This window comes from Empidonax traillii, unplaced genomic scaffold (assembly GCF_003031625.1).
Source record: "Empidonax traillii isolate 1590-97213 ecotype Southwest subspecies unplaced genomic scaffold, ASM303162v1 scaffold594:size396842, whole genome shotgun sequence".
NCBI lineage: Eukaryota > Metazoa > Chordata > Aves > Passeriformes > Tyrannidae > Empidonax > Empidonax traillii.
Genome location: NW_020955787.1, coordinates 61,746 through 75,648, shown reverse-complemented (window position 1 = coordinate 75,648; position 13,903 = coordinate 61,746). Strand labels below are relative to the sequence as shown.

Sequence of the window (13,903 nt, the reverse complement as noted above, 5' to 3'; positions counted from 1 at the left end):
AAAAAAAAAAAAAAAATCATAGCAATAGTAATTGTTGTACATTTTAAAAAAAGCATTTTTCAAAGAGGTCTCAGAGTTGGGATATGTGTGCCGTCCTGGGCATGGTGATAGTGTCAGATACAGTCAAAAGCCATACCCCTCTACAGGAAAAGTTTGTAGCTGGGATATGCTGGAAAAAAGCTACACTTCAGGGAAATAGAAGCAACCATGTTTGTACATTAAATTATAGCAGAGAGTTTATACAGTAACCTTAAAGGATATTGTAGCCATGAAAGTTAATACTAAATAAACTCCCAACTTAGTGAGCGTTTCAAATCTAATTTTACATAATAAACCACACATGACTGATTGGAAAATACAGATGATATATACTTGATGTGACAGTACATCTTAGCTGCATTGAACTGGCATCTCTTAATATCATCTGTGTTTCAGGACAAGTGACAAAAGGAGAAATTTAGCTCAACAGAAGGCTGAGGCTCAAAAAAGACTGTATGGCCAAGGGTCAATGAAGAAACTGCTGCCAGGTTCCTCAGACTGGGAGAAGCAGCGCCACACGCTGGAAAGGAGAAAAGAAGAACTGGTAGGGAGCAGAAAGAAGGGCTGTTTCTTGCCCATGGTTTATGGCCCCTTTGTTTTAATTGTCTTATTTTCTTGCTTTGTAGAAGGAAAGACTTGCACAAGTACGTAAACAGATTTCCAAAGAGGAGCATGAAAATAGAAACATGGGGAACTACAGGTGCATATTTTTGACTGTATTAGTAGGAAGTATTCAATGCATTCATCAGGAATAATGGAAATAAATGTTTGTGGTAGATGACAATTTTCTGCTAAAAATGTGTATGCATTTATAGAAAATATATACACGTACTTCAGGTAGGTTTTTATCCAGGTAGTTCTTCTCTTGATTCCAAATTTTTATATGCACTTAGGAATTTATATGACATCAGTCACCTCAGTATTTGTGCAAGACATTTGTTTGAAAGACTTGTTTATTCACAGTCAGTGTATTAAGAATCATGACTGTTGTTATGGACCTGTCCTGTATTCACATACGACCATCCTTGTCTCACTGGGGATGAGGGAGGGCAATATAGGGGTATGATTATTCCCCTGTAAAGAAATCAAATCTGATTTGTATCTCAGCCTTGCCAAAAATTCAGAAAATTTAGTAGTGCATCCACCATTTTTAATAGAGTGACATTTGAAATACTATATATATTTTTGCACTTTGATTTTGGATCTTAGTAGACCTTTGGATTCCTTGGTAAAATATGTTCAACAAGAGCTTTATCTTGTCAGTTAAAATAGGCATTAGCCAAAACCCAAAAATTTTGTTTTATGACGGTTTTATTATTATTTCTTGATTTATGCTTCGATGAGAAGTGAAAGCAAGGCCTATGAATATTTGTTGAAAGGAAGCAGAGTGTGGCTAGGAAGAGATGATGGGAACATTTGCCCACTCTTTGTAACATTCATCCAGAATGTGAGAGGTTCACATAGTTTATTCTGAATTAGTCAGAATGCCTTTACTGCTGTTCTTCATCACTGCTTTTTTTGAGATGTCTTGTAACTCCCAGTAGAGTTCTCATTTAAACAAAGAGATGTTTGTGTGAAATTTTCATTTTTGATGACTTAACATTTTGCTTTCAAAAAGTCTTTCTTCGTCACTTTCCCATTTTTATTTTTTGCTAACTTTAAAATTTAGCGTATTAAATGATCATGTTTCAGGTTGTTTATTCCGTTCTTGACTGAGAAAGAGCCACATGTTCTCCTTATTTAGCTTTTGGGTTAATGTCAGTCAATACAAACACAACAATATCTTTTTCTCCGGAAGAAGGGAAGTGTCGCTTCAGTGAGGAATGGGCACTTGTGAAAGGGCAGAACAGCTTTGTGGTTTCTTATCACCATGTGCTAGAGAAAAGGCTGAAGAATCAGAAGATCCTGAGAAGGAAAGTAATCTTGCCTAGAGATGCAGAGGAATATTATCTGAGTGTTCTGCAGTATTTTCTCCATGGGATATTCCTTGGCAAAGCAGGACTAACTTCTGTCAGGCACTGACACAGAATCATGGAAATTTTGGGTGCTAGTATTGCTGCAGGGATTAATATTGCACTCTAAACAAAAATCCAGAGGAACCTCAATCAAACCTCAGCAGGCTTGAATTCAGCCTGGGGATGTCAGCTCAGCAACTGGCTTAGCTGATGTCTGTCTGCAAGCACAGCTGGTTCCAGGAGGAGTCTTGGGGCAGGTGAAGCAGGAGCCATGCTTTCAAGATTTTGTGAGTTCATGAGGAATTGGAAAGGACATACATGGCTTTGAAATGGCTTTCAGCTGCAGTCTATTTCTACCTATATTAAAAGTATAATCCTTCCTTTAAAGTACTGTCCTATGACACTTTTTCTGCAGTAGAATCCACACCATTAAAACATGTTGGCTGAGCCTAAATTAGAGCTCCTTCGGGTCTCACGTGCAAACTGGAACCATCTTCGTATTGCTCTAGAACTGCCCTGAGTCTACTGATATCATAACCATCCTTTCTTCATTGCAGCCAAATCCTCATGATAGATACCTTCCAGGGAGAAAAAGTCTGTAAAGGAAGAAGGAGAAAGAACTTTTTACAAAGTTCAGAAAGGACTCACAAATACATAAAAGTCACATAATACCGGCACTAAATAAATGGTGTCTATGCTTTGCACACTGCAGGCAATATGGATTACTCCTTACAATTCATTAGAAATCAAGTTTTCTATCTTCATAATTTCTGGCTGTGCTTCAGGCATTGGTGACAGATGGATTGGAGTGGTTTTCTTCAAAGCCCATTGTTGCATGATGAACATGAATAAATCACCAAGTCCTGGTTCTCATATTGCCATAATCTTCTTACCTGTGATTTTAGAGAATAATGGCATCGCTGCTCTAATGGAAAATCAGTCACTCTCTATATCCATGTACCAGAATTTTTTTTCTTTCTTCCAGTGCCTATTTCTTCCTGTTATTTTTTTGGAGGCTTGGAGGATTTAGCATTCAAGTTCAGTACATATTCAATCTTTAATTTACATCCTGCTCATGAAATCAAAGCAATTGTTCAAATTTTCCCTGGTTTGTGTCCTTTTATTGCTAATACAAATTATTTGGTGGCTCTAAATTTTACATGCAATATTTTGTTAATATTTAATGAATCATTCACACCTGCATGCATCATTCACACCCACTGAAATTTCTAAGCACTGCAAAACTGGGTTTTGGTGTACCTCTGGAATGACCTGCATGGTATTTCGTTTGACTGGATAATTGCTGGTTTAAACATGAATGTGTTGACTGAGTTAAAATTAGACTTAGATAGCAGCGTTCAGAGAATGTGTTTTATGGTATGATATTATATAATTATTATAGATGGGACACACATGCATTATAGAACAGACTGTATTGGTGACATTACTTTTGTTCTTTGATAAATAGCTCAGGTTCTGTCTTTAAACTCCTCTCCTTTTTTCCCTGTGTTAGGCGAATTTACCCTCCTGATGATAAGACACTGCTTGAGAAGTATGACAGTTTGTTGGCCACTGCTTTCCAGACCTTTCTTGCTGGAAGAGCAGCTTCACTGCAGCGGGAAATGAATAATCCTTTAAAAAGGATGAAGGTACTGAAGCACATCAAGTATTGGCTTCAGGAGTTACTTATCTTTGAATTCATGACCTTGTGGTTTAGTTTCACGATAATCATGTGTAATGGCTAATAAATAGTATTTGATAACATTTCCGTGATTTTATTATTATTCTTTGTGCAGCTTGTGGGCCAGATCCTTGAATCTGGATGAGCTGTGGTGCACCCAGGGTGCAGACAGGCTAAATGGCTTTGAGCTGCTTTACCATAGCCCTGATCCTCAGCCTTCCCCCTGGCCAGACCAGAGGTTGGCAGAAACTGCTTTTGAGCTGGGAATTGCCTCCTTCTTCTCTCCAGTAACGTTCCTGGCCTATTCATCCACCTATATGGACTGGAACAAGAGATATCCTAAAACCAGCTCCACTAGATAAAGGCATCCAAAAACTCAGCCTGTGTGCCTACTTATTTAGTCAGAGACAGTAGGAAAGTGACTGTATTAATAACCAGTTAATGTGATTTAATTTAAAATCTGAGAAATTATTTTGCATCTTTGTAGTTGGCATCATTCAGCAGTTTTACAGGAATATTTGTTCAACCCTTTCTTCAGAATTTTATTTTTAATAAATGTTAAGACTTGATTTTAACTTTGAATTTCATTTTGCTTGCAAGGAGAGATGTATGCATGAGAAGAAATGCTTTTATTTCCTCCTGTGGAAGAATTATACTCTTATTTCAGGAATTAGTAATCAGAGTAATTTCAAATTCCTACCACTTTGTGCTTGAATTTTTGAAGGACAGGATATGTCCTGCTTTGAATCAGTTTTAATGAAATTCCCATTTCTAGGAGGAGGACATTTTGGATCTTCTGGAGCAGTGTGAAATAGATGATGAAAAGCTAATGGGAAAATGCACCAGGCAGCGAGGACCTAAGGTATTTGACTTCTAGATACCAATTTTTTGTTTCACTCTGTAGGCAGACAGAGTGGGAATTTTAAGTGGGGAATTTAGTTAGCTGATCCTGGTGGAAGTTTTCTTCTTCAGGCTGCCACTAACTTTTTTTTTCTTTAAGTATGGAGAGCAGCATCACTACCAGTTGTCCAACTAAACCCCATTAAAATTTTAAGTGTATGTGAGATCCTTCTTTCCCTCTCTAAACTGTTTTGAGGAATTGCCATGCTTGGCAACCACTGCTGTACACGAGATTTCTTGATTTCAGTGTGTGAAAGGATTTTTATATCAATAGCCTATCTCTGAAGAATGCTTTCAACTTTAATTGATTGGTGTCAAAACTAGGAATTTTGAGATCATGGGATAAAAGGCACTATGAAAGGTTGAAGAATTAATTATAATTTTAATATGTCTGTGGCTTCCTCACTTGCTAAAGTAGTTGTACAGTGTATCTTGGAACCTGTTTTGTATCCAAAATCTGCTTTTAATGTGAATGTATATTATTTTTAGCTTAATGCTTTCTGATTGTGTGCATAGTTCATGTGAGTCTTTGCCTTAAATAAACTGCATATCTCTGTAAGCCAGTAAAGATAAATAGTTTGAGCTTGGCTAAAATAAGTATGTTTTTTTATATCCTGCAAATATTTTAGGTCAAGTCTGCTTGGAAAAGCCTGCATCTGTGTTTCTGATGGATTTGTTTATTGATGCATGTACATTTTTTTACAGCATTTCGTGTTTCTGATGACTTGGTGCACAAATCTCTGAATTTAAGTACAAAATGAATGCTGACAATTGTTCTGAGCTTGAGGAGGTACTTTAGATATGTGCAAGAATCCAAAGGGCTACATCTTATTACAGGCATGCCTACTGGAAAGAGGATCTACATACCCAATCTGGCATTAAGATAGATTTGCAGGGACCTCATTACAAATATGGGGATTTTGTGGGCTAGTGCTTTAACAGCAGTGGATTCATTTAAGGAAGAAGAAAAATCCCGTCCCCCCAAGCAACACACTCAGTCCCCATTCTTGAGGGATTCTTTCCTGGAAGTTTTGTTTTCAGTTCTTTAACAGCGGGTCACTTAATTCGAGTTTAACACCTCAGTCACGGTTTTCCCTTTTGCCAGCAGCCCCTAGGGAGCATCCACCTGTTTGACTGTGTGCACACAGACTGGATCTGTTCTGCCTCCACGCTGCTTGCACACAGGCAATGCCCAAGCTGGAGGCTGGAAACGTTTAAAACTGAGAAACCTCTCTCAGTTAGTTTTAGGATGAATTTTGATTAATTATGAGTCAGACTGTATGTCACAGTCTTCTCTTATAGCAAGCAAATGGACTGTGTAGCTTACAAGCTGCTCTACCAGTACAATAGTGTTTGCACTTATAGGGGAAAAAAAACATTGAACATTGCTGATGACCAAAATTTCCTTTTTTTTTTTTTTTTTTTTTGGTGATAAAATCAATGGAATCAAAATGGAAAGCAATGAAACTAGGTATTCCAGGGAGATTGTTTCTTTTCCTTGCAGTGTGCACACTTCATGCTATACAGGACTCCTATTCCTGCATCCTTTGTGTGGCCCTGTCACACTTCTCCCTGGTTGTACAGTGTCCCCTCCCTTTGAAACACAGAGGCCCATTCTGGATGGGCTTGGATCCTTTACTGAGAGAGTGGCACCTCTGGCCTGGAAGGGTAAGGTGCACATGGCCAGTGATACACATTTCATTGGCCACCTCCTTGTAAAGGGGATGCTTTGAGAAGTGTAGGCTCTAAATATTTATTATATAGAAATCTGGAGAGTGGGACAGGCAGTAGAATTTACTATTGCCTGTCAGTCTGCCAGGTAGGAGAATAACCCAGCTGTAAAACTCTATTTGTAACCATAAAATCCTACAAATAAAGAACTATTTGCATATTAAGAAAGTAACTTATGCAAGTTCTAACATAAAAAACCCTAAACCAACCATGGGACAGGTACCTTTCGTGTCATGTTATCCAACATGAAAGGTTCTTTTAGAAGGTCATAAAGTCTGTCCCCCCTAAAAATTCAGTAGCTGACCTGCTGACAGAAGCTACTGTTAGGAGGTCAGATGCACTGCCTTTCGTGCACTCTCTGCCTCAGAAAAAAGAACAGTCAGGAGGCAGAAAATTCTGTACAGAACAGCTGGAATAGTTAGGGGAGACTTGTTTTCCTCCTTATCCTCCTCCATACATAGAAACGTTTATAAATATCTACATTGGCACATACCTATCTATATATGAAGGGTGCAAGGGGTGTGTGTATAAACTGGTCCATAACTGCCAGGAATTCCAGCCTTATTTTTATTTGAACATGATCAGGAACTCCGTGTAGGAAAACAATCAAGAATTTCTCAGAATGAAGGCATTTTTTTTCCTGCAATTAAAATGTTACTGAGTTTTGTGCAGATTGAGAAATGCATTCTGGAAATGTCCAGCTAACTTGTAGCCTCTAGAGGTCTCCTTACACCTACACACTGCCAGGGTTCCCCGTGCATCACACTGTACCTGTGTGTGGGATGAAGAGCTGAGGAACTGAAAGAACAGCTAGTAGAGAGGAAATGAGCAATTACTCTTATTTTTAATTTCTTTGCTATAAGATCAGATGAGTTTAATCACTGAAAAATCAGGTTATCATAAGGGGAAAATCAAGATGATTAAACTTGCTAAGCAATCAAATTCTCTCTTACTTTAGGAGGTCAGTTTAAACCCAGATCTAGCTATCATTTGTCCTTATTGCTTTTTGTAATTCTTTGACTTTTCTTTTTGTTCTTCTGTATTAATTATGTGAAGTCCTGGTCAGGATGTTCTTAGTGTTTAGTGTAGAATGTGTGAGGAACATGTACATGATAAGTAGAAAGAGATCTACCCTAAAGCCCCTTTGAGTTTTGATTGAAAATGTCTGTTATACCTTATATAACTCATCAGGAAGGTCTGATCAATGTATTTCTGTCACACACAGTATTTCATGATTAGGACAGCTGTTTTTAGAAAAGCAGTAATGCACACTTTGTCCTTTTGGCAGATAGATAAATACATAGAAACGTATTCTTTGTGTAACAGCAATTGTCAGGGCTCTCCTCAATGGAATATTCTTCCTTAACTTCTCTTTATCTGGTCTAACAGTTTGGGATTGCATAATCATGCTGCTACTTTTTAGGCAGAAATCTCTTCCCTGCTTTGTCTAGAATGGAAGTTTAAAAGCATATGTTTAGTTAGAAAATGTATCTTGCAGCAACAGTATGTTTGGGGGCTTTCCTAATAAATCCAGGGTGCATTACATTATGCTAATATATTAGGAAAAATTAAATTCCTCCCGAGAGTTCTTCTATTTCACTCTGACTCAAAGTATATTCAGAAATTATGAAATTATTTTTTTTTAAATCTGAGCTTTAATTGCAATCCATTAGATGACTAGGAAGATGTTGCAATCAGCATTGTTTCCCATAGCTGAGAGTTACTGGACAGAAAATGTGTAGGAAAAGAAGGTGACCAGTTAAATCTACTTAGGGTAATAGAAGTAATAGAGGATACTGCATTTTTCATGTCTGACCGATGGCAGATGGAAGAAGGAAAATTTTCGTTTGTCGTTTCTGTTCTTGCATCGGTTTCTCTGTCTCCTACTTTTTGATTTCTGTCTTGCAGTATCCTTGGAAATAGCTCGGGATTCATTAGCTGATGACACTGAATCCCATGTGCATCTGGGACACCAAGAACACCCAGCACAGCTTTCTGTATTCTTCCAGTTTCTGCTCTCTGCAGGATGTGGATTAATCACTTTCTTTTTCAGAGGTGTAGCAGCCAAAGTTCCTTGGCATGTTTTTTTACTTCATATTGATCATTGCTGAACTCCAACTTCAGTTGTTGCAAATTTCAGTGAAGGACCTAAACTGATTGTAAATAGTATTCTGTATCACTGGATTTATGATTTGGAACTATAATTCACAGTTCTGGTAGTGCAAGTCATACTTGAAATGAAATAATCCCCCCCGCCCCCATTACTATATTATGCTGTTCTTCATGTGAGAAAGATTAGGATTACCATGGAGTGAATGTAATGAAATATTTAAGGATTTATTCTAAAATATAGGACAAACTTCAGTCTACCTTGGGAGGGTTTGTAGCTGTGCAAATCCTGCCTGAACCTGCCCGAATCAGGTACTTTCCCCCCCTCCCCTTTTTCTTTAGCCCCTGTGTTCCATGCCAGAAAGTGCACATTCCTCAAGGAAAACCAAGAACCGCAGCAGTGACAGCAGCTGTGACAGCGGCAGCTGCGTGTCAGAATCGGGAGAGGAAACTGAAAAGGAAGATCACAATGAAAAAAAAGAGAAAAAAGTTTCATATGATCTTGAAGAAAATAAATACAAACCTTTGGAACGATCAGGTAAGTTAAATCACTTTTCCGAGTAAGTCTGGCTTTGATGATGAATTATATGAAATTCTTCAGTATTTTAGAATGTACCAACATTTGTATCTTAGGAGTAAACACTGCTTTGCTTGTTTCATTTTCTTTAAAGTATTTTCTAAATTAATAGATATAGCATGTTATTTTTTTTTGTTTTAGTAGTATATTGTCTCAAAGAATTTCATAATATAATTGCACATGTGTAGTACTGCTTCTAAAATTTTATTTTTCATAGCATTTGTTTAGCAGGAGACTGAGTTAAAATACTACAGCTATACAGGAGCAGACGAGGGATACCAGATCTGCAAATATGGGATCCAGCGAGCAAATTTTCTCTTCTGTTTCCATATTCTTACGGTCAGGAATCCCCACACCGTAGTCACATACTTTTTGACCTACTGAGCACATGCCCTTTCTAATAAACCTTATGGATTTTATAGAGGACTGGAGTCTACTTGATTAAAGCTGAATATGGGGAAGAAATATATGTTCTTATAGAGTGTGGAAATGATGTCTTATCAGGGGATCTGACGTGACTGACTGCTACATTTCTAGTTATTCATCATACAGTGTAGCACAACGCGTTCACATGTGTTGATGGTGTATGTTATTAGTTACAAATACTGAAAAATGGGCGTTAAGAGAATAAGTAATTACATCACTCATTTAATTTGTCTGCAGGGAGAATGAACTGGAAACCTTCCAATAAAAATGTAAAATCTCCATCGTATTCGTCCCCCACCTCCTCCACAGGTGCGATGAGGCGTTCTGTGAGCTGCCCTCGCTCCATAGCAGTACTCACTGTGCAGTCACAGGCGGCTGAGCATCGGCCCTGCTCAGCCAAAGCCTCCCTGCAAATGCAGCGCACCTCCTCGGTCAGCAGGTCTCACTCTTTAAATCGTAGCCCATCTTCGGCCAGAGTCTCTCAGACAGCCACCTTGGGAACCATGAACTCTTCAGGGGTGAGTTAACCCAGCAGCTGCATTCAAAATGTGTCCCATTTCTCCTGAACTCAACAAACACATTACTCATTTGCACCATGTCAGAAAGCCTGAGGTACTCTAGCCAAGGTTGGGAATATAAGATCTCTAGACCTGTCTATGATTCAGGGTGAGGGCCAACTGTGATGTTTCAGTGTTCCTGGTGCAGCAATAGAGATGTTACATTTTGTGAGAATGGAAGCCTGAAGAGCTTTTGGGAATGGGCAACCCTCTTACTAAATAGGTTTTTGAAGATAGGAAGGGTCATTACCTCTCCCCAAAATTTTCTGTGATTTGTTTAGGGGCTTCTGGTTCTGAAATAAAGATGCTCCTACCTTCAAAATCTCTACAGTAACAAAAATAGATCAATACTTCAAACCCAGTGTGTAGTCCAAGGGTAAATATGTTGAACCATAACAAAACATTAGTAAGACTTTGTATGGCTGTCCACTGTAGAAGAAGGTGTGAATAATTTTCAACCTGCAGCTGTTTTATGTATGTTATACCACTGCAGTAGACCTCTACTTCCAAAGAGAACAATTGAAAATTTATGTAGTGCTTGTTGTCTTCAGGATTTGCCACTGCAATAACTGGAAGTCATTTTCTTTCTTTAAAAGGGAAGATAAAAGCTTCTTTCATTTTGAAGCCTCTCCTTGAGACAGATAAGCAACTAGACTAAATAATTAATAACCAGATGAAACACTTCTGGGTGTTAAGATTTTGTGTGGTTAGTTATAATTTCACAATGTTTTTTGAACCATATATATTTTTTCAGTTGTTACCTGACTGTTCATCCTCTTTGGCATCTCCTTCACAGCCCAGGCATTTCTTCTTTCGTGTTTGCATGGTGGACCCCACGTTCACTTGCCCCTGGGCAGTGTTTGTGGGGATCAGTGCCAGCCTCACACTGCATGCTGGTGCCACCGCCTTTCCAGTCGTGCTTTTGATGCCTGACCCATGTGTTTCGTCACCCACAAAATTCAGCTGGAGATGGGGCAAAACAAATTGGCACTTTTAACCCATATTTGCAGCCTTTCTGTATTGTGGTGAGCTTTGATTGTGAGAAATCCTTTTGTAATGCTAATTAACTTGCTTTATAGTATTTACTATCTTTAATCATCATTTTTATCCAGTAGAGCACTCATTGTCTGTTTTGCCTGTGAGGCTTTGTCTAAATGATGAAAAAGGATCCTTTTAAAATTGTGTGCTGACATCTTGTGAAATACTCCTTAACACAGTTTTCCATCTTTAAAGTCAGTTAATAGAACTGGAAAGACAGTAAGATTGTGTCTTCACAACACCGCGTTAAAGGTATTTTTTATCGCATTAGCTATCTCAAGTTTAGAAAGTACCCTTTTATCATCATGATGTACTCTGAGAGTTTAATGAGACAGGGCTAATATAGATTTTTCTATTCACATTAACTTTATATCTAATATAAATTACTGAAAGATTAAGAGCAGTCTCTTACCATCTGACATTAAAAATGGGCTACTCGCTTAAATTAACATTAGTAAGAAACCATACTCTCTTTTTCATTGAGAAAGCCCCACCACAGAAATGATCTTGATATGCAGAACAATTACGCTGGGTGATAGAGCTTAGGTCATGCTTCCTAAAAATGATGTTAATAAAATTACTTACAGAATGGATAAGAACTACTCATAATTTAGCACTGTATTCTGAATGGAACTCTGTTCATAATTATTTTTGCAACTAAGAATAATATAATATATATTACTGCTAGAATAAAATTAAAATTGATAAACTGTGACTCCCTAAAAAGAAATCATTTGTGCATGATAAAGTTTAAGTTTATCTATCTTTTGGGCAAAAAAAGAGCAGTGTATTGCCATTTTTGGAGGCTGCTGGGATCCAAACGTTCTAAAGATACGGAAACAAAGCTCAGAAGAAGCCATTTACAGTTGGAAATTACAGACATGTTATTATAGCAGTTATAAACACAAGTGGATTTGGAACTATTTGCTATCTATTTCAGCCACATTATTATGTATCAAATAGCAGGATATTTTTTTGTACTTGGAAATATGTATCCGTTGCTTAAGCAAAAATATCCTTAAGTATTGTAGTTTTTACAAGATATAGAGATTTAGAAATGCCTAAAAATTTTGAATTTCATCTGTCAGACCCCTTACTGACCAGAACTGGAGCAAAGTGTCCTTACTTTTTAATGCTTCCTGAAATCTTGGCTTAATGATATTTTGCCAGTTTCTGTTCAATTGCTGAAGTCAAGAACCGAAAGGATGATTTTTGTGACTAATAATATTTTTCGTTATGTTGAATTTAAATTCAAAGTCTGTTATCTAAATTTCAAATTTATACTTTAAGTTGTGTGCACCATAAATATTGAATATATATTTGTGTATTCTGTTTCAAACAAACTTACATTGGAACAGTTTTTCTTGAATTTCTTGACAACTCTAAGTAATAGTGATTAATGTAGGAGACACGTGTGTATATTAGTTAGGTCTTGGATAATATGTCAATAAATTTAAAGAGTATCTTTTATATCACCCTATTTATAATATTTTTGGTCAAGCAAACATCTTTATAATGACACTTGAAATTTTTCCTCTGCTTCATATTGGTTTTTAGAGTGAGTCTTTGCTGCAACAGAAAACAAGAGAGCAAGAGGCTGCTTTGACAAAAGAGACTCTTCTCTTAATCAATGACATGAGAATCAAGTTCCCAGGAAAATCAGATGAAGAAACTGAATTAATTATAGAAGATGTAAGTATCTATAAATAAGAAAAAAGAACAGGCTAGACACTGTTTAGACCACTGAAAGGAAGGAAAGTAAAAAGCTCAATCCACCATTCACGAGCTCCTTTGGCCTTGAAACTTCCAAAACTTAGGATAATTCAGAAGATTTTGGAAGTTTGGAGCTTTGCATACTTTGTGACTTTAAAAATGCAGCACTGAAACATTCCTATGTCCCTATAAAATATATGAGAAACAATCAGGAAGGTTAGAAAAACTCAGTTTTTCATTGTGGAGAAAGTTAAGACTTTTAAGTAAGCCAAGAGGAATGTCACAATTAATATTTCATCTGATTGTTAAAACAGATCCTGGCGTGTTTGACTTGCTCTCAGATACGCAGAGCAGAGAACTCAGACCGAAATGTGCAAGGCAGGCTGCAGGTTTGCTGGTCATAAAGAACACCAGTCACACACTTCTTGGCTCTTCCAGTCTAGCAGCTTAGCCTTTCTCACATCCAGCATGGTCCTGAGCCTCGCAGCTTATCAAAGACATGTGAAACAATGCCCAACTAAAGGTCAATTAAACCCCAGTATTAAGATGTATAAGCAGAGATTACATGCTATCTCAATCCCTTTTAAATATTTAGTGCAAAGAAGCCAACACCAGGTTAGAAATGAAAAAAAAAAAAAAAACAAGATAGAAGTTCTTCTCTCAGTTTAGAAGAAATATGAAGGGATCTAGTAATTTAAATTAGCACCTGTGTCCTGATGTGGTAAGCACAGCCCATGGTGACTCATTCATCTGATTCATTATCTGGCCCAAAGACTCCTTTGCTCTGAGAGCTTTCAAAATGTTGAAAACATCAGCAAACTACATCAGAGTGGAAAGGAATTCTCCTGTAATGATGGTTGATTGGTGTGATGCTGGAAGATAACATTCATCACCAGTAGACTGGGTTTCTTATCTTTGAAGCAGAACTAAAATGCTGCATTAAATTTTCCCTTGTGCATTTCTGCAGCGGTGGGAGTGTGTGCTCCATCGAGCGGTGCTTCCTCACACACCTCACCGGGGTTAGAAACGCCTTTCCTATGGCAGAATTCCTTTATAAATTCCTCTGGCCTTAACCATTCCTGATGGGAAATAACATCTCATCATGGAAGGAAACAAGTGATGGTATACTGGTTGTCTGTGAGGCAGAACTTGTTGTAGGTCTGGAATGGAACAGAAA

The 13,903-nt window shown here is 37.6% G+C and overlaps 1 protein-coding gene across 8 annotated transcripts in view; it reads left to right on the top strand.

The window, feature by feature from the left end:
• Nucleotides 1–13,903, top strand: part of TTLL7 (tubulin tyrosine ligase like 7) — a 59,547-nt gene that overhangs the window by 35,246 nt on the left and 10,398 nt on the right. For 7 of the 8 annotated variants that reach the window (XM_027898362.1, XM_027898368.1, XM_027898365.1 and 4 more), the window contains 8 exons: nt 436–583; nt 666–739; nt 3,508–3,643; nt 4,451–4,537; nt 8,758–8,953; nt 9,656–9,936; nt 11,191–11,265; nt 12,571–12,705. In XM_027898362.1, the coding sequence (XP_027754163.1) occupies nt 436–583; nt 666–739; nt 3,508–3,643; nt 4,451–4,537; nt 8,758–8,953; nt 9,656–9,936; nt 11,191–11,265; nt 12,571–12,705 (1,132 nt within the window). The remainder of the gene's footprint in view (nt 1–435; nt 584–665; nt 740–3,507; nt 3,644–4,450; nt 4,538–8,757; nt 8,954–9,655; nt 9,937–11,190; nt 11,266–12,570; nt 12,706–13,903) is intronic. The other variant, XM_027898369.1, reaches the window with a different exon arrangement.